This window comes from Etheostoma cragini, chromosome 21, assembly GCF_013103735.1.
Source record: "Etheostoma cragini isolate CJK2018 chromosome 21, CSU_Ecrag_1.0, whole genome shotgun sequence".
In the NCBI taxonomy this organism is placed as follows: Eukaryota; Metazoa; Chordata; class Actinopteri; order Perciformes; family Percidae; genus Etheostoma; species Etheostoma cragini.
The window spans coordinates 12,348,897-12,372,883 of NC_048427.1; the positions used below are offsets into that span (position 1 = coordinate 12,348,897).

Here is a 23,987-nt window from a genome sequence, read left to right on the forward strand (position 1 = left end):
AGTTTCTCTTTATTTATGTTTTTTCTTTGCAACCGGGGGAAACGTCATCATCAAGCGACAAACGTGTTTCTGCTCTCCTAACTAGCTAGCTACTTGTCGAACAGTTCTTCAAAGACAGTCGGTAGGTCTTTTTAATATTTAATACGTAAAATGCGCGCAATGCCAAAAAAGATTTTAATGTGAATGGCACGCTTCTCGCTATTAGGCTACTGTAATTTGTGTTCTTTAACAGCAGACGTATGTTGTAAGGAGAACGCTCAATGACAGCTAATAACATTCATGTTGACAATAACGTTACAATACAAGTTAAGTACTTTATTAACGTTAATACGTATCCGCTTATGGCATTATTCTTTTAGACTTCCTTTACTCTCGACCCAACACATATTAGAACGTTCGATTAATATTTCATAAGCAGTCATGCATCCGCTTTGTTTGGGAAACAGTCTGTGTTGGTTTTAGTGGCATCTAGTGTAGAATGATGAGAACACTCCAGCTGGATAAGACACCCACCAATAGGAGTAACTACCCCGGGGCCCCAAAAATCCCAGGCTCTTGTAATATTAGCTGTTATTGTGAGACTTTATTGTCGAAAACTGTCACTTCAGGGAGGGAATCACACACTTTTGTCACGATGATCTCGAGCTGATGCAGCTTTTGCAGATAAAGTGTAAATAATTATAAAGCGGCAGCAAAGACTTTTGTAAGTCACTCATTTTGGGGAGCTATTAAGAATGCCGGGTTGTCTTTTTTTGAGCTTTTTTTGAGGCCCTGTGTTGTGCAACATATAATTTCAAGCATCGTTGTGGAGTTTTGTGTTTTAAATTTGAAGATGTTTTCGGTTATTCAGGTTGGTTATTCAAAGAACCGTACTAGCCTACTCTATGTGCATTACATCTCCAAAGTCATCATTTATTCCATATTAATTCATTAATATCTCTTATTTGAATTAACACTCAGAATTATATGGTATTCTCCAACATTAAAGGATCTGTATTTAAGAGAATATATTTCTTTAATATTTCATTTTGTCTTTCTCTATTTCTCAATAATAGTGAATCCAGTATGGTGAAAGAACAGTTTGGATTGTGCATTGCTTCCAGATATAGATTTAGAGATTTATTTAGAAGAAGAAGCTTTCCCTCATGCTCCTGTTGATTCATTCAGATGTTGATAATAGCGACTGTGGCCGGCGGAGGGGTCGAAGAGTCATTTTTAGTCAGACTTGTGTGAGAAAGTCCTGAATTCTCTCAACCCCAACTACTATTATAATAAACAGTATTGATGCAGACTGTATTTTAGAGATTATTTTGTTTTTGTTTGTTATGTGCACATGATGAATATACATTTAAGAAAAAGTTTTATTTAAATCACTACAAACGTATTAAGACACTGTGGAGTTTTCTTCCTGCATAGCACTGGTTGGTTTCTTTGTCTCTGGGCCAATAATGGCGCTGTCACGTTTAGTCTGCTGTGTGCATAACACTTAATGTGAGGTTACATATTCACATATGCACTGAAGGCAGAAGGTGGGTGATCGAGAATGGCCCAATAGAATTTCTTTGGCCCAGAGATCCCTAACAGATTAATCTGACTGTATCAAAACTAGAGGCCTACTATGTGTTACAGTGTTCAGACAAAGTACACACAGATACATTAACAAAGTGACCAAGTTGAACTTGACAGAAAGGTGTAATCATCATTATTGCAATGCCTTCAACGTTGTTAACAAAAAAATATTTCTTAGCAGGAATTGAAAAGTACAGACAAAAAAAACTGGGTTTGTAAAGCCAATATTTGTTTTTTAACACTTGAAATTCTTTATTGTGCAGGTAACTGCAGTTTTTTGAGCATCAATGACGTCCTCCACTCGCAGGATTGTATTGTCACTGTACATGCGTGTGTTTCGCATCGCCCGAAGCTGGCAGGCACAGAGTGGAGTCGCAAGTGACACAGAGAGTGAGAGACAATACATACTTCAGGAGGCCTGCACTCTGTTCAGAAAGAACCAGCAGGTGTGAACAACAGCACACTGCTTACAGAAATGAAAAAGCGGTATTTGTAGGTCAGTTTGCATGACTCATTTTGTCTTCTATGTGCTTCTTCTCAGCTCACAGATCCAGAATCAATACAAAAGTGTATAGAAGAATGTGAAGCAAGGATAGAAATAGGTAAGAGTGAAGAGATGCCACACATTTCCTTGCATAAATCTAATCCTACACAGGTGAGGAGTGTTTGATGTCTGATTTTTATCAGATAGAAATCAAATAACCATTTATACGGTGGTACAATCTGGCTAATATTACACATTCAGACAAAGCATTGTGACTGAGAAAGTTCAGATAAAGGTCTGGGGCCCGTTTCAGGAAGGAGGTGTAACAAACTCTGAGTCTAACCCTGATCTCTAAGTTGATAAACCCTGAGATGGGGAACTGAGTTTTCGGTTGACAGCTGATTTGAGTTAGTTCAATCAACTCAAGAGTAAGTTCACTCAGAGCGCGTGCACCTCCACAATCAAAAGGCAGCATGAATGGAGCCATGATACTACGATTCACCATGGTAACAACCCCAAACAAACTGGTCGGCGGAAATACACATGCGCACACACAGCGAGTTTGAACATATATTTTGTTAAAAAAGCGTGTGGGAGAAAATTGCTGCTAGGATAAATGCGTAAACTCCAACATAGTGTTTTAATATATTTAATCAGAAGTATTTAGGTGAAATCCTGCAGGTGATAAAGTACTAGGCTGTTGCTAGTTCAGAAACGGACTCCTGGAGTGTTTCAACTGGTGTAAGCAGCAGAGGAATAAACATTGACATAATGTTCTGAATGGTTGACAACCAACAGCATTAACAGGGTTTATATTGTCATCAGTTAAGTGAAATATAAAACAGCGGTACTGACTGACACAGACACAAAAACATGCCCATGCATGCTGGATGTTTTTTTTTTGTTTTTATATACAATATAAGAGATGAGTTCAGTTTACCATGTTCAGCCTTTCCCCTTTGACATTACAAGTGCTATAATTTGACCACAGGGATACTTTAACTACAGTCTACATCCTGCCTGTGAAAGGAGTAAATCAGGCTAAATCGTCCATATTCCGAGAGAATCAGCTGCTCCGTGTAGGACCAAGGACAATAAGCTTTCTGACGTTGGAACATTTTGTACCTACTGTTTTTTTTTTCCATGGTTTTATATAATGTTGATAGTCAACGCTGACACTATAATTTGTTTTCACAGGTCTACATTACAGGAACCCATATCCAAGGGCTGTAAGTAATAACCATTTATTAAACAAATTGGATATTTTTATGTCTGTGTGAGTTATTGTGTTGTTGAGAAATTGTTGTCATTTTCTTCTCTATATGTTCCTGTAGACGTACCTACCACCAATGGGACTGGCAACTCAGAAAGGCAGGAAGATGCGAGCGCAACAGCGCTGGAGAAAGCAGGCCAGGCCAATATACTTACAGTCACATGACGAGACCTGATGCTCGATAACCTCGCCCCTCGCCAAGAGTTCAAGTTACCACAGGCAGGAAACTAGAGTGCAGTCACAAGCTGATCTCATGTGCTGAGTTGTTGCAAGCACTCAGTGATGCAAGAACACCTGTCAATTAGGAACAAGTCATTTTCCATTTTACGTTTTCTTACTGTAAACTGTAGCAGTTTAGCTCAGGAAGGCAGTCAGCATGAAGTGACCTGTAATATAAGATCATGTTTTATATTTTATTTATTTTCATGTGTAAATACTGTTGTGATATCTACTTTACATTGTTTCAAAACTGCTAAGACACAAATAAAGTTGTAATTAAATCTTTTGTTTTAATAATACTTATGTGTGTTGACATGCAGAATTCATGTGGTATCTAGGTAAGATATTACACTCAGCAGTGACAATCTTCTCTTTCCCAGCATGCACCTGTTTAGGAACTACCACCTTAAAGTTGCCCCATTCGCTCAGCTTTTCCATATAAGTAGCCCATTTATTCACAAAGAAAATATGAAATAAACTCCAGGATTGTTGGCAACAGCACAGAGGACGTTGGAGATACAAGTAATCTAAAATTCAGTGTAGTGTAGGCATATGGTGTACTTCCTTTGAACTTCTGATAAACTTAAGAGGAAGGACTGGGTGAGTTAGACAAAAAGGCCATTTATAGTACAGTTCATTTCCATTATAACAGACATCCAAGCGCGTGCAATAATGACAACATGAGAAGGAATTTCCAAAGAGCTTTCTGGGAAGGCTTAAAAACGGGAACAGGGAGGGCATGAAAAACGGAAATAAACAATTTTGTAAAGTTTGTGATAAGACAAAATAAAGAATTGAAGACGTAACTTAAAGGTGGTAGGTAAAAAATAAAATAAATCTATAATATGTGTTATCAGTGGTTTCCAAACTAGGGGTGGGGGTGCTGCTAATTATAAATAAATATTGCATGGTTCTGCTTCACTGCTAGCAATTCATGAACAAGTTTGTGAAAGGACTGCCAAGCAAACGTAAAGCAAAGCAAATACGTACATGCATACGTACAAAATGTGGCCTCACATCAGACAACACGATCACAAAATCCAAGAGAAGTGCTTCAGACTGACTCTAGATGCCTTCATTAATTTCATTGATCAAACATGTTCTTGTTAAGGAGATGTGACATCTTCTGTTTTCCATACGCTCTGATGAGGCTACAGTACGAGGGGTTAAAAAATCAAACGTATAACTTAAAAGTACCCATTTGTTTTATTGTTGGAGAGATATAGCACACTTACATCCCTTAACATGTTTTTTCTCAGTTTTTTGAAATAAAGACATCCCTTCAAGCAAAACGGTCACTTTAGACTTATAATAATATAATGTATTTGTATATGGAGTAAAATATATGCAGTGTAGATCAATCTCCTAGTTAATGTAGGACATACAGCTGGCCTTGTCTCAGGGAGGGATAGGGAATCAGAATCACACATTATTGATGATGATGTCAAGCTGACGTTGGATTTGCAGCTTTTTCAGTGTTGTGTGTGCATCATTTAATTTCAAGCATCATCGTGGAATTTTGTGTTTAATTTGAAGATTTGTTTTAGTTATTCTGGTTGGTTATTAAAAAGAACGTAATAGCCTACTCATGCATTACATCTCAAACGTTTGTCATACTTTATTCCAAATGAATTAATTAATGTCTCTTATTTGAATTAACACTCAGAATGATATGGTATTCTCCAACATTACAGGATCTGTATTTAAGAGATTATATTTCTTTGACATTTCTTTTGTCTGTCTCTATTTCTCAATAATAGTGAATCCAGTGTGGTGAAAGAACAGTTTGGTTTGAGCATTGCTTCCACATTTAGATTTAGGAATTTATTTAGGAATCCTGTACCTGTTGATTCATTCAGATGTTGATAATAGTTTTTAATAGTTTTCAGTTGATAACATTTTCAGTCTGACTCGTGTTAGAATGTCCTGAATACTGAGCTCTGTATGTGCCAGTGCAGGCTACTGACCATTTGACATACCACCATAATATAAGACATTGTTAAAAATGTTCTGCTCTATTTGAAATCTTATTTTGCCCATTTCATTTCCAACTAAAAAATTGCATTATGTGAGCTACTATCATTTGTGCATGGCCTTTACAAACAGGGACAGAGAACTAAACAACTCTGCTAGAAAGGCAGTAAAGAAAAAAATCTCTATTTTATTAATAAGTTAGCTGAAGTACAGATATTTTATTTCATTGTGTGTTCCCTTAATTAGAAGTGAGAAAAAGAGCACCAATAATTCTAATTTTTTTTTTATATACAGTGCAGTGACTTGATTATTGCATTGAACCAGTTTCCATCAATGATAGACCACTTCATTAATTTGGATCATTTCAGTGAGTTGGCTACAGCCCAAATGCACTTGAAAAGCCCTCTGCAGCTAATGTATTCTGTGGGGACTAAAGTATATATTATATTATGCTCCAATTTCCAGCTGTGAGTAGAAAATCTAAAATGTGGATCAGCAAACATGACTTCTGATAACCTCAGAGGGGCAGTGTTCTGTCTGATACAGTATATTGCTGTACTGTATACCACTGACCAGTAACACACTAGCGCTTACAATGTAGACTTTATCAGATCATTTTAATTTCACACTCTGGACTAAGTCACCTTGATACGCGCAGTCTAGGACTTTCTGGGGTCATTTTCTATGTCCTCCAGCACTACATTGGCCTGAACGCAGCCAAATGATGGAGCCAAATTGACACAGAGTAAATGAAAGTGTGCATGTTTTTTTATTTAGTGACGTCAGTCCAGTAGCTGACACACCAGAATCCAGCCTCAAGCGTCAGGGCTGTGGTGTCTTCAGAAGTAAACAGTGACCTGGTAAAACTAAATGTGTTCCGCTTTAAACATGGAACTAACATGTTCTATAAAGACAACAGTATGTCCTCACTCTGCCGGGGACAGGGAGACAGAGTGGGGATGTGTTTCAATCACACAGTCACAGATCCTACACAGTGCTTCAGGACCTAATGGGTGACGCACACAGAAAATAAGGTTCTTAAAAGGAATACTAAAGGGTGACTGTCTGTAAACTAATCTCCTGAATGACAAGGAGAGGAGTTGGAAGACGAGCCTGCAGTAACAGCAGAATTAGCTAAACTAGGTTTTCTATAAAAAGAAGCCCAGTATGAAGACAGGCTGTCACAAGTAATTCTGGACATCAACTCTAGTTTTTGCCGGACTAAGTGTCTGTTGGACCGACAGCTGATTGCATGACTGACTTATTAATAAGAAAGAAAATGAGAATGAAACCTTGGAAAGACAGCATTGATAGGAAAGTCCCCTTAATAGTGAAATGAACTATGAGTTACAGTGGGCAAAAAAAGATTTAAAGCAGTTAAGAAAATGGTGAAACCAATCCTGACACTCTTTGGCCACCAGGGGTCACACCATACTAATTTCTGATTCCTAAAGGGATTCATTGGGTTCACTTCTCAGAACCATGACTGAGCATAACCAGTGTGAGCAGTAGACCACACGCTTTGTGGTTAACTCTGATGCTCTGATGCTCAGTATCTCTTGATCAGGACTAAAAGCCTGAACCTTTAACATAAACAAAGCTACACATATTTAATTCCAACTCTCCACAAAAAAAAAATTCTCTGAGTCCTCTGTTTGGTTCTCTATAAGGACCCCACATTCATTACCATTTCAGACTTAAGTAATTGTCAGATGCACATCAATACACTGTGTTAAAGTGTGGGGTTGATGCTGCGCTCTCTGTTCTCTTTCTGAAGACTACACTATCTCAGTGATAAATGACATTCATATAATGCCTTCCTGTTAAACACTGACTTCTCATTCTTGATTGGATGGTATTTCATACATTTAATCAACCCAGCGCTGTTGCATATGACTGAACAGATTACAGTACACACACTTCTCTAGGAATGAACAAGGAACCATGCTTCATGCACATCTTCACAATTGAATAAATACTGTATCTGCAATTGATTTACTTGTGTTTATCTGATGTAGTGAACACACACAACCTGCTTTTGTCTATGATTAAAATACCAGCAAAACTAATGAAATTTAGAGCAGCCTCACGTGCACTTTGTGCTTTTTGTGTTAATTAGCAAATGCTAGCATGCTAACACCCTAAACCAAGATGGTGAAAACGGCAAACATTATACCTGCTTAACAGCACAATGTTTGCATTGTGAGCATGTCGACCTTTGCATTGCACTCAAAGCACTGCTGTGCCTAAGTAATGCCTTACAGAGCTGCTAGTGTAGCAAGTCAAGTCAAATCAAATTGACCTGCCTTGAGTTGACTGGCTGTCGAGTCTTATACATATTTAATAAAAAGACCCTTTTTAGTCCCTTATTGTCTTGCTCCGTGAAAGTGCATTGCAGTGACAACTATGACAACTATGACAACTATGCAGAATTTGGTTAATTTCCACACACTATCACTTAATTCTGTGGCAAGAGCTGTAAACACACACCTGCAAAGATGGCGAGTGGTTCTTAAACATTGAGCCTGCTGTTAATTGGTGTGTGAAATGTGCCAGCTTGTGATCTGTGAACCCACTGCTTATGTTATTTATTTTGATATATGACAATACAAAGCATGGAGAGTGTCTCCCACCATGGTAAATGTTGCAGGTTTCTGGCTTTTATAATACTACGCTACACAGGTGGATAAATGGACAGGTGTTCTCATTTTGCTCCTAACTGCTGCAGTGGGCTATTTTCCACACAGGGATCTTAATTTATGAGTAGACTTTATGTCAACATACAGTGTGTTTCAATTTCCTATCACGGGTATTTTCTTTCTTTCTGGGTTGAAAAATGCATCTTTAAAGTTTGTTAAAAATGTTTGGATCTTTATCTGTTACTTCAGTGCACTTATATCTTTATCTTTATTTCTTAGATTAGTGGAGTAACATGACATAAAGTGTTGGTTTCCAAACTTAAAACAATGTCTCAACCATAAAGAAAAGAAATGAATGTGCAGATGGGTTTTTCAGTCCCTAAAAGTCATCATTTAAAATATAAACAAAAGCTTTAAGTATAGTTTTGAAATGTTGGTGTTGTTTTTGAAAAAATGAAGCAAAATAGACAAGGTTTGCAAGCACACCTTCAAATTTATTCTCCTCTTATGCTGTAAATGTCTCGCATTCATTGTTTCCACATTTGCATTATAACCCATTACTGACAGGATTTACAAGAACAAATATTAGTTCAAAAGTAAGACAATGCACAACTTTGGAAAAAAAACAGTACAGGGAACAGACAAATTGTTAATTAGGCATTTTGTCTTCCCTGTCTGTATACACTTTCAAAATAAAAGTCCCAAAGCATGCATGTGATCCACTTTTGCAGTGACCACATACTAAAAACTGGATCACAGAAAAAAGGGGATATTTTTAAAGGTCTGGTGTAAATATAGATATTTGGAGAATCACCTGAGAGCAGTGTCATTATGGAAATGATAAATAAGCTTCAGTACAAGAAGAATACAACAGCTCCAGAAAAAGGAGAGTGATCCATCATGCAGCTACTTAAAGCCCTTCACTCGGTGTGCATTATTTAGGGGTTTCACAGAGACCCTGGGGGAAATATGGTGGAAGAAACAGTGGGAGCAGGAAAAAAGGAACATGATAGGGTAAAGAATAATGCAGGCGTTGGACATCTAATGTTGTACTTAAGGAGCTATGATAAGGTAATTAGATGCTTGTAAATAGGGAAATGCAGTTCCTCATCTTACCTGGTCAACTTGCCTTAATTCTATATGCAGATGACAGTATTGTCTGTCCTGATAAGGCTTGAACCATCATTAAATAAATATCAAGCTTGTTTTCACAATACAATGAAATCAAAACACACAAGATAAGGCAGATTATAGCACTACTGTAAGGTCACGTCATCTCTAATGAGAATTGAAATAAACTCTATTGATCTTAACATACTATAATACTAAAAGCTATTCAATGCAATTATATTCTAGTACAACTGATGCATTTTATGACATCACAGCCATAATATTTCAGCAGTTGCTGCTGTATTGCAGCTATAACCTTTACAGCCTTTCGTGCTTTGTAAAGTAAAAGGAACAATTGCAGCTCCTTGTTGCACGTTTAAATAATTGTCGGTTCTTGATTAGCTTGGTGCTCTGGTGATTCAATTATGAGCAATCATCCTCATCAGTGGTATGCTATATACAGTATTGATTTCACAGGCACTCAAGCTTTTTCTGAAGTCTCGAAGATTTGAAAACATCTCAGTTAGCTCAAAGGAGTTTTCCATTTCAATTTCATCTTTTTGAGAGTTTCATCTCCGTAAATAAAAAACTCAAAAGATGTATAGAACATCTTGCTTGTGTCCATCTCGGGTCCAACAGGCAACACCACAGGTTCATCGCAGCATATTAAAATGATGATAATCTAAAACTGTTTTATGTGATTGGTTGTTTGAATTACCTCGGAAGTCAGGATTAATAGCACAACGTCGTGACTTTGTGTAAACATACACGCTGACTTTCTTAAGCCAAGTAGTGTGTTATCTGTACCCATTTCGAGCTATCCACGTGTATGTCTACGCTTTATACAGTGGACGTAAACATACAGGTCACTTGGCGTGTTAGCGCGAGAAGAAATCAATGGTTAAGTTTAGGACACCTGCCATGCGGTTGGGTTAAAGAAAAGAAGAACGGGGTTGGCTTTAGTAAAAAAAGAAACCGACGATTGAGTTTAGGAAACACAACATGTGGGACACAAAAGAAACGTGACATGGGGGGCACTATCCCCGCTCTCTTGGGAGAAAGTCCTGTGTTTTACCCATCCCCCGCCTCGACCACCCTACTTACATGGATTTTTCTTCTTTCATACTACTCACTATGGTGCTAATTCACACGCTATCGCAAGGTAATGTACCAATGGAGGCCAAACAGAGTTGATAAACACGCTAAAAAGAAAGTAAGCGTCTTGATAACACGCTAATAATGGCATATGCATTGCCGTGTCATACATACGCCGTTTTATAAAACGTATGACAATGATTAGATATTTTTATTTAAAATGTTATTTAAAGTGTTATAGACAATAAAATGATGAGATGTTCTCTCATGACTAAGCGTTTATTTGCCCTTTTGTGTAGCCGCAGACATTTGTCTCATTTCCAGCTCTCTTGCTCGCTCCCGTCTTACTCACTCTTTGTCTTTCTCTCGCCTTTTGTTTGGACTATACGTTTCACATTGTCTCAGCTCACAGAGCAGCTACTCTGACACTCCAGGAGGACGACTAAGGTGTGTGTGTGGGTTGACTCGAGTAGTGTAGCAAGTATTACTGAATGCCTGCAGTGTAGAGGCCGGCTGCAGACGAGTGCTGATGCACGCTTGATTAAACTCTGTCCACTGGGACGCTACACGGAAAATGTGCGAAGCGTATGCAAGTGTGTCAAAGTGAGTTCAGGGGCGATGGGGCAACTGTTAGCTTACGATGACCTAGACTGACAATACAAGACATCAAACTTCTTGAGTCTTTTGTGAAAAACTGTCACTCTATGTGCTCTGGGATCTTATAGTTTTTTTTTAATAATCACCTCACATACTATGGCAGAAAATCTGAAATGGAATAAGTTGAGGCTACTTGTTGCTGAGAGTCATCATTGTGTCTTTTCCAGAGAGCGCACAAAGCATGAGAGTGCTTTATATTATTTGCCAACCAGAGTCATGTGCCCACAAACGTGAGTCAGTGCTCTGTAGAGGTGTTTAACAATGACTGAATGTGCCGAGGTCCAACTCTAGTGTTGGGTCACAGGGTGACTGTTCCTGGGTAACTCGAAGTCATCAAATATTTAACTGGCCTTCTTTTCATGATCATGGTATGTAAACAAACATATTATCTGTGTGATTGACACACGATCTTTTGGTCTGGCACGACAGTGAAAGCCTAGACAGCTCTTTAGTGTAAAAGGAAAAGAGGGTCATTGCTGAGGATTCATCATCAAATTAATTTCCACAAAATGTGATCAGACTACTGGGAATGTGATACTTCCGCGGGCACACTTCGAAGAACACAGCTTTGTAAAGTAAGCAAACTGTTGGCTAAATATACTTTGTTTCAATAGATAAATGAGTGTGAAAGACAAATCAGTTGCACCTTGCAGTCTACGTGTTATAAGGGCACCCTGTTTGCTAAAAAAAGGTTAATTCATTTTCTATTTTTCAGTCCATTGTTCAGCTGTCCCCTGACTTGTTTTTGTACTTTACACACAAGAAAGCACTTATTGCAGAATAGACACATTTGTAATGTAATACTTTGATAAAAAGAAATTAAAGTGATCAAACCCAATAATTAGTTTCTTTTAATTGTGGTAGATGCATTAAGGTGGATGGAAAACTCATTAAAGGGGAAAGATGAATAATGAATAATGGAGAAGGGTGTGTTGGTGTTGAGCTAGCTAAGTTTACATCTTCACTGGATGAAGTACTGTTTTGTGTGTGTGTGTGTGTGTGCGTGTGTGCGTGTGTGTGTGTGTGTGTGTGTGTGTGTGTGGGTGTGTGTGGGAGGGGGGGGCAGCAAGGGGGGCAAGAAAAGCAAGGTGGCAAGAGGAGTAGAAGGCCGGCAGGGCAAAGAGCCAGAGTGTCTCAGCACTGTGTAGTGAAAGTGAGGAGACGGTTCGAGTGAAAGGCCCAGCCAGCACCATCCTCATCAGGCAAAAATGGAAAAAGGTTAGCCAGTGGCAGCCAGGACAAGAAACACAACCTTTCTCATTGTAGTTGGTGGAAAAAACTGTGGGTGGGAATTGCTTCATGCAATGTGATAGGCTGCATGATTTTGCATGTTTAAAGCATACTTTTGATTTCTGAATGTTACTAATTTAACTGTGTATCAGGTGCATTTTCCCCTATTGTATGACAAAAAGCATATATTTTCATGATGTGTAAAGAACAAGTTTTTATTACGATTCTGATTCCAAAATGTGAAATAATAAACATTATCTGTTTGCAGCAGTTGCTGATGAGTCACCATGTAAACTTGAATTATCTTCATTTAGGCATTAGATACATATAGAAGAGTGTACCATTTATCTACATGCAAAGCTGCGTGGTGAAAGTGACAAATGAGGCCTACTGGTTGTAGGTGGCTGTAGGTTCCAAGGTTTCAGGTGACTGGTGTTGCATGGTCAGTGTGGTAACCAGAGCTGGAATCTCCTTCAGAGAATAAAGAGTTCAGGCTCCATCACGATCAGTCTGATGTGTCTCACATCCACAATGGCAAATACAGGCACAATGCATGCACAGAGGCAGATGCAAAGACTATCAGGCATAACAACAGGTACATAGGGTAGACATTCAAAACAAGTGCATGCATGCATTCCTACATACACACAAACATGCGCGCGCACACACACACACACACACACACACACACACACACACACACAAACACACACACACACACACACACACACCAAACTAATGTCAGGCATGCTCAGCGCTCCAGTTACTCCTAACCAGTCATGCTTTCTCCATGCGAGGTGTCAGGGAGCATCTAGAAGTTAAAAATAATTATAACAGGTCTCAAAGTGTGATCTTCTGCACATGCTTTATATATGCCTTGTTACGAGGGAGGGGTAAAGATGTGCTAATCTAATTTTAGAATAACTACAAGGCTGTTGGTAAATCATTAGTGTGCGTGTGTGTGTGTGTGTGTGTGTGTGTGTGTGTGCAAGCGACTGAAGGTGTGCCAGACGTTGTTGGGTGAACATACAGATGCTTGTTTTTATGTTTGTGTGTGTTTTTAATGTTACCTGTTGACTGCTGGAGCAGACAATGCAAATCAAGTTTAATCTTATCTTATTTGTAACATAAGCATTTCTGCAGACTAAAATCCGACACTAGGCTATAGAGGGTTGGGTGGTGCCAAATGAAAAAGATAATTCATTTGTGACTCAAAACACAACATCCTTTTCGAGGAATGGGTTGAAATGTAAGCATATCAGTGATGACTGAAATACTTTTCATTACCCAATCAACAACACACTAAAGTTGTTTCCATACTGACTAAAATGCTAATATTGGTATCAGCAAGTACGCAAGTCTATGCACCAGTCCTACACCAAATTATTTAGCCCCAGAAAAAGTAAATGATCAATTTTCACGAAACTTTCCCCCATGCATGCGGCTAGCAGACCAAACCGGAAATTCAATTCCAGTTTTGGTCTGCTAGCGGAGAGTGAAACCAAAGACGGTTTCTACAGCTGTTAAAAATAAATACTGTACATATTTTTATACACACTGGTATCGGATTGTTACTCTGTATCGGCCAATACGCAAGTTCAGGTATTAGAGTCAGTATAGGGAAGTAAAGAAATATACTGGAACATCTCTAATTTCCATTGGACCTACATGTGGAAGAAGCATTACGTATTCATTAGTCATTCTCCTCAACAGAAGCAAACTGGCTTCCATTGCTTATCTGTCTTTGTTAGCTTTTTTTTTTTGGGGTGTCACATATACAAAAAAGCCTTTCACTCTGTCCTCGCTGTGTTTGTGTCTGTTCTGAAAGAAATGGGGGTCTTGTTTGTTGTTCTTCCCCTGTGGAGTGATCCATTTTTTTTAACCAGAGAGAGGTGCAACGAGTGCAAACTCAGAAAATGACGGTGATAGAGAGGAGGTTCAGCCGAGGGTTTAGGTTGGTACAGAACCGGTGCCGGTGCAGCAGGTGACCTGGTCAGAAACAATGCACTCAGAGTGGCAGATGATTCATTTGGAGTGTGATTGCACAGCACTGAGAGAGCAGACAAATAGAGCGTGGTTGAGAAACCAGTCACCATGAGTAGGAAGACTAATAAAATTCACAGCTCGCTATTTAAATCAGAATCAGATTCCTCTTCATTGGATCTATGTTGTATTTTGTAGATTAACAGTCTGAACAGCCAAATAACATATTTTTTATTCCTTTAAATTGGCTATTTTGGCACACAACAAAAAATTGTTGAGTTACACAGTTTTAAAAATGAAGTAATGAGCAGGAAAAAACATCCCAGTGACCTATTGATCATGTTTCTTGCAGTGTGACAACAAGGTCAGTGTTTTACAGTGCCTACAGTATTTATCTACACACACACAGAACAAAATAGGGCTTCTGACACAGTGCAAAGGGCAGTTAAGACTTATTTATAGACCGGAGTATAAAAATAGCTCTCAGTATAGATTCATTAATATTTAAGAGTTAAAAAAACACTGTATATTTAAGCCATGTGTTACTTAGAAGATGTTTTAAAATAAACCATAATGAAATGGGTTATGCTTAAGAATAAAGGTAAAAAATGAAATCCCATAAATTAAATTATAAAGTATCTGTAAGTGTTACAAATTCTGCAATCTTCAAAACCAATGATTTCCAACCATCAGAATGCAACCTGGACCACATTATAAAAACCTTCTTTCATAGTGAAGAGCCACAACTACACAAGTTTTTATTGCTGATAAAGTCGTGATTTCTTTCACGTTATTGTGACTTTAATAGACTGGTAGAGTTTGCCAGTTGAACGTTTTTGGACTGAATGTTTGCCTGTCTGATCCTTCTTGTCGCTTCGCATCACTCTGAAGACTGCCTTTGAGCTGTCTGAAAAGCCAAGTCCTCCTGAAGGTTACCGCTGTATTTAAATGGCAGTAAAACACTGCTTATAGCAAATTAATTCCTCATAAAAATCTTTATATTTCCAACTTCTAACAATCAACAAATGTAGCTCAGCGTAAATTCTTTCAGGAAGACCGAACTTTTAATCAGCGCACTGCTAATCAGTTCAGCATTTATCTTAATAAATATACTTTTGCCACGTTTAACTGTCACATATACACACCTAGTCTCTCCTGATTGAAATATAGCTCAGCATAAATGCTTTCAGGAAAACTTAATTTAATCAATGCTCTCTTCCTAAATAGAATCAGCTGGTGGAGGCGTTCTCCTTCTTGCTTAACCTATCAGAATCGTACACAAATTGGGCCAATCACAGAGTCACAACACTACTTTAAAAATCTGTTTCTCCCTTGGCTATTCAGCTGTTGTTGCAGGTTAAGAGTAGAACCCTCCACCTCCCCTTCTACCTCCAGTCATCTACTCCAGCTGACCGGTCCAAAGCCTCCTTCGGTCTGGTCTTCGGGCTCCTTCGTCCCCACCACCGGTGTCTAGATGCCATCATGGGGTCTCATGGTTCTCGACCCCTTTGTAGACATAAGAAATATTCGTATAGCGATGGGGTCTAATCGCCAAAGACTGTGTACATTTTATTGAAATATATAGTAAACCTCATTTGCATATCTACAAACATGTCTCTCCTGATTGAACTTAATCAATGTGTTTAATCTTAATTTTGGAAACATCTTTGTTGCTAATACCTGCAGGGTTTTTTCACAACATCCCCCAAAAGATCACTTGTTAACCACTGTGGCCAAACAAATCACTTCCTGTGTACCAAAGGATTTTGTTTATGTAAATGCTTTTATGAACTGATAATACTTGTAGGTTGAATGACTAGTGAGATGTACTAATCATTAACCAACAGGAGCAAAGCACTTATATCAAAATGTCACAGAATATTACTTAGAGTTAGTGTATAACCGCAGACATCCAGCCAGTCCACACAGGTCATTGGGATGCCAGATTGACCTAGATACTAAAAACACCAGCGGCTGCAGTTAATTAGCAAAGTAATAAGATTAGATAGCTTGATTGGAAAGAAACGGACAAACGCAGGAGAAGAGGACTAATCCTGTTCAGCAGCTGGGAGCCTAATCACAGATCCATACACAGCATTGATGGAGTTTTGTCTCATTCAGCAGAAGAAATGTTGATGGTATGACATTAGAGGGAATTTTAATCAATTACTACAACATGAGAGTTTTATTTTTAATATATGAAGGACAAAGTAGCTGTAGCAGCCACTGCACATCTCGGTTTATCCACAGTTCTATACACATCTTTAGATCAGACTTCAGATCTTGAACTGAAATGGCTATTTTAGAACTGGCTGACAGAAACACCTTATCGGTGTTATAGCGACTGTACCCAGCTTTATGTGCAATTTGATGAGATGTCTGCTTGAAACAGCACTTAGCCATTGGCTGAGGTAACCAGCATCCATAAAAAGACAACAGGCGTCAAGGAAGCAGATGGCAAATGTGGGCAATGTTTTGCAATCAAAAACGGAACAAGAAAGAACTGGGAATGTTTACCTGTGCTTAATCTATTCCACCACTGATGTTATAGCTATAAACCCCTGTTTTGGCTATAAATTGTAATCCACCAGACAAAACAGGCTCAAATTAATCCTTCCTGGTTAGTTGTAACACTTGAGTCAACCTTGTTGACACTAAAATGGAGCATAGCTGTGATGTAGAGATGTAGCCTGAAAGCTTTGATTTAATGCCGGGGTGGCTGGAGAAGAAGGCACCCCACACTGACCCCGCAAAATACTGAAAGTCTTGTTGTACTTTGGGACGCTCACTTCTTTGACAGTGCAGTAGTTACATTTCAGGACAGCCGCACGCTCAGCAGTGCCGAGGTCTATAAAGCACAGAGCACTTTATCATTCCTCAGGGAGAATACAAGAACAAACACAAAGTGACGTGCCATTTTAAATGTTTTAAAAAAGCAAGGAAACTGGTAAGAAATGACACCTGTCTGACACACTAAAGGGGAAATTGGTTGATTGCCCAACAGACGCAGAGCTTGGTGATAGTGCTAAACGAATCCAAAAGCTCCTCAAAGAGTCCATTCAACCAGCAGCAGATGACCCAGACAAACTGTCATTTTCACTGGTTTCCAGTTTATATCACCAGGACATTGGAAAAGAATTAAGCTTTTTTTGTCCTCCACAAATAAGCTGCATAAAACCTCCCCTTCTTAAATACAGTACAAAATCAAATACATATTTATGGTACAAGCAAGAACATACTGTGTGTAAAATTTTAAACAGTTTTCATCAGTTTGTCAGAAATAGTACATTATAAATCTTCTCCACTTCACAAATCCAGTCAAGTTGACCGAACAGAACACAAAACCTCTGTGGCAACCATAGTCTGTATAATTATGCATTCTTTTAAAGGTTCTAAAGTGAAAAAGTGTGAACATGTACAGCATCTTCTTAGAGATCACAACTCTCTGTGGACATACCGTTTTCCATTGTAACCAAAAGGTACCAATGTTAAAGTAATACTTACACTACAGTTCACAATGTGTGTGTGTGTGTGTGTGTGTGTGTGTGTGTGTGTGTGTGTGTGTGTGTGACTAGAGCAGACGTCCTACTCCTGCAGATCATCTTAACACAGCTCCAATTACACAGGAGCTGATTAGATGTTCCCTGTAGAAAAGGCCGGGAGGAATACCGAGGACTTAGACAGACAAATGAACCAGACCAATTGGGCCTCTGATTATTATGAGAGCAGATAGGGTTACTGAATGAAAGTCATTTTTTGAATCCTCAGATAGACCGGGGCCAGATGACACACATGGTTTAAACTGAATTCAGATATCAGCAGTGATGTCATTTTGTGTGTGTTATCAAACTGGGATGAAATAGCTTTGTAGCTTTTCTCAAAAGGAATCTCAAATAAAATCCACAAATATAAATAATCATAGTGTAACTACTAAAAAAGTACCAAAAGTTAGGTTTAAAAGATAGGGTAGAACATAATGTTTTTGGAATAAAAATCAAAAAGCAGTACCTGTCAAGGCTGAACAGGCAGGTCTTTACATTTGCTAATGTTTGACCTTCCATCAATTCAAATCAAGTTTATTTGTCTTTCAACATGTTAGACACAGGGAGCACCAAATTTGCTCTCAGGACCAGCAATATGGATAAATGGAATATGAATGTAAATTTCATGGTGATCCATTACATTGTTGTTAAGATATTTCAGTCCGACCAACAGACATTGCCATCCCAGACACTATTTAATCCAAACAAATTATGTATGTCTTATGTTTGCCTTTTAATTTACATCACTAGAACAACTCTTCACTACCTTGTCTACTTCATCTTGAATTACTGTCTTCCTACATTTCCCAGTGTGTCTCTCTGAAACCTCCAGGGACTAGGTGTGAATTGCTGCATTCATCCGAGGCTTACATGTGTAAAGCAAGTGGAGAGAGCAATCACGTGTACTGGAGTGAAACATTTTTCAGTTGAGAGAAACTGAGAGTGCTGGACATAAAATGTCTTTTTGGCATTGCGTCATGGTCTCGTGAGGACTCTGTCTAAAGACATTTTGGTCTTGTTAACAGTTCTGTGATGGATTTCCTTCGGCATTGTTACATTTTGCAACAACAAAAAACTGTAGTATTGAAAGGGCTTAAAGTCACAACGGCCTCGGTAATGTTAAAACAACTGCAATGATACTGCACTTGACTGCTATTTACACAGTGTACACTAATAAATCAAAAATATTGTTAATAAAATGTAAATGAGTACTCCTGAGAGGTCCAGCAGAGAGAGCAGCCCAGGGTGACTGTTGGTAAAAGGTTGCATGTCCTTTGAGTGTCAGTGCTCTGCTGGGGCACTGCCTTGGAGACTCCCTGTGACACCTGTTCAGCACCGTTGGTACAGACCCTGACACTAAGCCCGACTGACAGCACCATACTGTTGGCTCTACGTTGAATTCTCCGACCTCAGGTACTTCCCAAACTGTCTTGGTTAATAAAATCTATTTGGTGAAAAAAAAGCTTTGATTGAAGCAATGTTGTGAACAAAGAGACTTCTAGCTTGGAGTTTTACCTTATTCCTTCAAATTGATCTCCTCCTGTTCTGTTTGCTCATCCCAATTGAAAAGAGTTGGTACACAGTGCATCTAAATATCTTAATATCTGGGGCAAAGTGGACTTGACCGATTGTGTCAATTCAGGAAACAATTAATAGACAAGTGGACTAGTTAATAATGGAAATAGACATGATATAAATAGGCATGCCGGTTATGACTATTTGAATCCTCTGTAAAGCCCCTTCTTGTTCTGATCTCTAAAAATTACAACAGCACCATAAAACCGCATTGTTTTGTATTGATTAAATAGTCAATTAATGGGTTGAATTTAAATAAAAAGTTTGCTCACAAAAAAAGAATTAATGGGTTGGATTTTAGCTTGCTCCCTTCCAAAACCCAATATGCATTGGCAAAATCTATCATCGTTATAGGGTTGGCGGCGAGTGGAGGTGAAGAGAAAACTGGTGAACACAATCCAGGAGGATAGAGTGGAGTTGATAAAGCAGCCGAGGCGATGGTGCTCAGAGATGCTGGTGATCAGAGAGCCACCGTGGCTCATCCACATCCGTGCCACCACACCCGCCTCCTCACCAGCCAATTACAGTAATTAGACAATCGTTTCCAGTTGCTGAAAGATTAAACGCTCAGTTTCCTGGCTGCTAAGAAAGCTGTTGTTGGACATGTTTCAGCATCAGCGTGGAAAGTGAAATTGTTATAAAACTGTTTGCTAAATATATGCAGTGGATTCAAAGCATATTTATATGATGTGAAATTGAATGCGAAATGGCTGATTATGTGGGCTTCAAGTGTTCAAGTTTTTGCACTACAATTTCCAGAGATCATTTGACAAACAAACTGGTGTAAAGATATGGTATCCAGGTATAACAATCAGCGCTTGTGCAAACTGACCAGTTTTTCTTCTGGGTATTACAAAACAAAGCTTTAATGAACTAACTCTAGGCTGAATTACTATTGTGTTAACAAAACAGAAAACGACTTAAATATGTTGAAGATCGTATGTTATCATATGTACCAAGTCAACACAATTGATTATAGTAATTTACCACAATGACACGTACTTCATGGTAGAGCAAACTCTAGTCGTCATTCATTTATGGCCAGGCCGTTGAGGTTACTGTGCAGTGCTTTTGGCACAGCCACTTGAGTTCTTATGTGTTGCGAATGAGCCAAAAATAAAATATGTCCTCCAAAATGAGAGCATGAAGCATCACTACTTGGGATCTTCTTGTTCTCTAACTGCTGTTACCTTGTGAAGCTCTGATGCAACACAATGAATAATCCTGCAGTGTTAGGACACTATGGCCAGAGAGTGTGCTGCAGCTAAGTAGCACCCCAACACAAAAAGGACACTCAAAAACTGGTATGATGCAGCTGCATCAGTGCGTAAGACAATGACCGGAAGTAAAGAACATTAAGTGAGCTAGGTAGATCTACAATCATTCTTAAAATCCACATTTGATAGCTCATTGTAATCCATTTGTTATTTTACTATATAGACTCATGTGTGAGCAGGCTTATTGACATAACTGCTGTCTAATAACACTTTGTCTAATTGTGAATAACTTTGCTGTCTTATTTAACTTAAGCAAAGACTCTTGTGGATACTTTACAATAAGCAGACAGTTTTCACTTCAAGGTTAATAAGATACTTCATTATTATTATATGTGGTGTGGAATATTATGGTGACCACAAAACATTGCTAATCAAATTAGTTAACATTTGCATCAGACATTAAATTAGGACTTATGTATATTTGTCTTATTTTAACATTTACATTGATACAGTGAATGTAGAGATCAATTTAAATGACTTGTTTGAAGTCTGTTGTCTTTGTTTTTTGCTTTACTAGTCAAGACTTTGTGCTTCATGGAGATGCCTTGCAACTGAAATCCACTGTGAGACTGTAAACAGAGCCAAAATGTATGACTTCAGGACCGATCTAGGCCCAGTAGTTCATAAAAACAGCTCTTACTGAGTTGTGGTTACCAGTTAACTTGACAAGAATCCAACATCATTTGTCAGATATGCAATTGGATGATGAGTTTAGAAAGGTTGAGATGGAGTTACAGGTGAGACAAAAGCTCAGAGGGTGTTCTCTGTTCCTAGTCTTCCTGACGTGTGCATTGTTGGGTTAATAAGAGCCTCTCCCCATCAGTGTAATAGAGAAGAGTGGTGGCTGTCAGTTTGCACCTCTTCTTTCATGGTGCTGCGAGACTGAACCTAATGGTGACATGAGGACTCACTCAGGAGGCTCATTGCTATAATGAGAGGACCCCATCAACGTGTCTCCTAAGTTGGATAATGTTATGAGCGGGCGGACAGCTTTAGGCTTTAATGCCAGGGGATTAGATGCACTAAAGCTAAATATTACATACGTTTGGGTGCTCCATCTCTGAGGTCTCCAGAGTAATAAAACTCTCCGATGAACAACAGAATAAGTTGTCTCCCCATCAAAATTGCAAAGGGTTCAACACCTCAGGTCCAAACTAAGTTCAGATTATTTCATATTAAATATGCAACGTTAATTCATTATTTGCAAGTAAAGATTCTTGAATAGATCATAGCTGTCTAAAATGTTAGATGGCTGTCTTTGCTTATAGTTTCTTGCATTTGAAAAACAAAACTGGGTATACATGGTCAGAATGTATATAAGAAAGCTAAAGGCAAGGAAGTCACTTGTTGCCTTAAAGGGAAAACATTTTTTTGCCATAGATCTAGATCTTTTTTTTTATTGCATAGCAATATCTTCAGTGTGCCTACTTCAGGCTTCATTCCAAAGAACTAATGGCACCTGCCAAGTGTAACATGGATTGTCAAATTTAAACCATGAAATTAACAACTGAAGTCGGAATTTGGCTAAATCACAAACAGAAAAAGGCAAAACACACTGAGAATGGTGGTTGATGGTATTATAATTAGCAGGTAATATTCAGATTCCTATACTACCATAGTTGTAATTAAAATAAGACTCTTAGACAGAGTTTGTATGCTCTCTGTGATTCCCACAACTAAAATGAGGGCTGACTTTTAATAATTTCACACAGCCTCAGTCTATTTCTCACTTCTCATCCACGCGCCCACAGTGAGAGCTGTTAAAAAGGGACAGCAACTCAATAAGCTCAATCTCACACACAGCCAATGTGAATTCCAGTGGGCTACTTTGGGTGAGTGACACCCAAACACAAAAATGCACATATAGCTACATGGACTTTGCCAGTAGTGACAATTGACAAAAAGTTCTAATGAACTTTACCCTTTTAAAGAGTAGCAGTTCAAAAACAAAAAATTGCTGAACATCATCCCCTTCCAAAGCCATCCCTTTAAATCCAACCTCTCTCAATGGAACAATGGGAGAAATGTTTGGCCTTTGAAGCTGGTGAACTGGGCCATTGAGCGCCATGCTGCGGGATCGGATGCAGTGAATTAGTGCAAAGCCTCACCAGAGAATAAAGCTGACACAACTGCACTGCTTTGGCCTTGGTATCACCTCCTGCCATGGAACACTGGGCCCAACCTGAAAAAACTTCAGAGTTAGGAATAATTTATATATAGATATATATACATATATAAAACCCTTCAGCCCACAATGAAGGGTTAGGGTTATTTTTACAGTATATAGACATATGGATGTGCATGCAAAGGTTACTTTTAAAAGATGAGTTATGGGAAGTGAATCTTGATCTAGGAAAGAAAAAATTCTCCAAGGGAATAATGGTCTAATCTTGAAAACTGAATACATGTGAAACTGCCATAATACATAACTTATTTGGGCAAAAAAATCCTCTGGTTGGTGCATTTAAAGATGCTCCAACATCAAAGACACCTGAGACTGCATTCAAAAAGCTTTCAGAAGTTATGTCAGATAAGGAAACCCAGAATACAAACAATTAGCCAATATAAACATGGTAAAAAGAATATTGCTCATTTTTTGCCACCCAAATCTGATATTCTTGATGTGTCCTTGAACCCAGTAGTGTGTGCAGTTTTCAAAAAGTCCCTGGTTTGGAAAGACATTATAAGACAAATGTGCTTTTAATAATACAATTACAATTATGTAATTAACTATACATTGATATGCTGTATATCTTAAGCAAGTAGCATGTCTCTCCAAGTCATAATATTAATATATTATATGAATGAAAACCAATGGCTACCTAAAATGAAGTAGCAGTACAGTATGCCATTTCTATGGCCATTTCCAATGAATGGTTTGAAAGAAGAAAACCCTGGTACAGCCCTTTAAATAAATACAGTACATGGTCCTGGCTCTCATGTGTAAAGAAGAGCTTCTCAGTCCAGTCTTATGAATGGCATCTTGTAGCTCTCTCCAAAAAGGCCCAAAGCTAAAGGGGAAAGTGGCATCTCACCATATGCCTGTAAAAATCACCATATGCCCCAATGGTTAATTCATTTTTCCAAGGCCACAGGCCTATTTTTCAGCATCTCAACATACCAGTGTTACCACAGCACACTTCTGAACCTTTGTTCACCCTTCAGTACTGCATGGCATTTAAAGCATGTGATTATATCTCGGACTTCCAAAATCTCTTTGCCATTTAGTATACGTCTGCTGTTTGTCTCTTGTGTCTATTCTAGTGACATTACAGACGAGTGTGTGTAGGTGTGACAGAGACTGTGCCTGAGTGTGTGAGAAAGCATACAGAGAGTAAAGATAGGTCTTCATGAGTGTGT

The 23,987-nt window shown here is 38.6% G+C and overlaps 1 protein-coding gene and 1 long non-coding RNA gene across 3 annotated transcripts in view; one reads left to right on the forward strand and one right to left on the reverse strand.

Annotated features, from left to right (window-relative positions):
* Window positions 1-22: 22 nt before the first annotated feature.
* Window positions 23-3,831, forward strand: lyrm1 (LYR motif containing 1). The gene is made up of 5 exons (XM_034859960.1): window positions 23-121; window positions 1,833-2,015; window positions 2,111-2,171; window positions 3,251-3,282; window positions 3,388-3,831. The coding sequence occupies exons 2-5, from the start codon at window positions 1,857-1,859 to the stop codon at window positions 3,499-3,501; spliced, it is 366 nt and encodes a 121-aa protein (XP_034715851.1). The 5' UTR covers window positions 23-121; window positions 1,833-1,856; the 3' UTR covers window positions 3,502-3,831.
* Window positions 3,679-23,987, reverse strand: part of LOC117936665 — a 46,201-nt gene continuing 25,892 nt past the window's right edge. Inside the window, exon 4 of one of the 2 annotated variants that reach the window (XR_004654995.1) lies at window positions 3,679-3,712. This is a non-coding gene — a long non-coding RNA (uncharacterized LOC117936665). Of the gene's footprint in view, window positions 3,713-15,209; window positions 15,740-23,987 lie in introns of those variants that run through there. The other variant, XR_004654994.1, reaches the window with a different exon arrangement.

Excerpts from the sequence above, each read along its gene's own strand:
- lyrm1 (XM_034859960.1), top strand. The coding sequence starts at position 1,857 with ATGACGTCCTCCACTCGCAGGATTGTATTGTCACTGTACATGCGTGTG. Across the intron at positions 2,016-2,110 it reads TGTTCAGAAAGAACCAGCAG|CTCACAGATCCAGAATCAAT; the intron begins GTGTGAACAACA and ends GCTTCTTCTCAG. Across the intron at positions 3,283-3,387 it reads GGAACCCATATCCAAGGGCT|ACGTACCTACCACCAATGGG; the intron begins GTAAGTAATAAC and ends ATGTTCCTGTAG.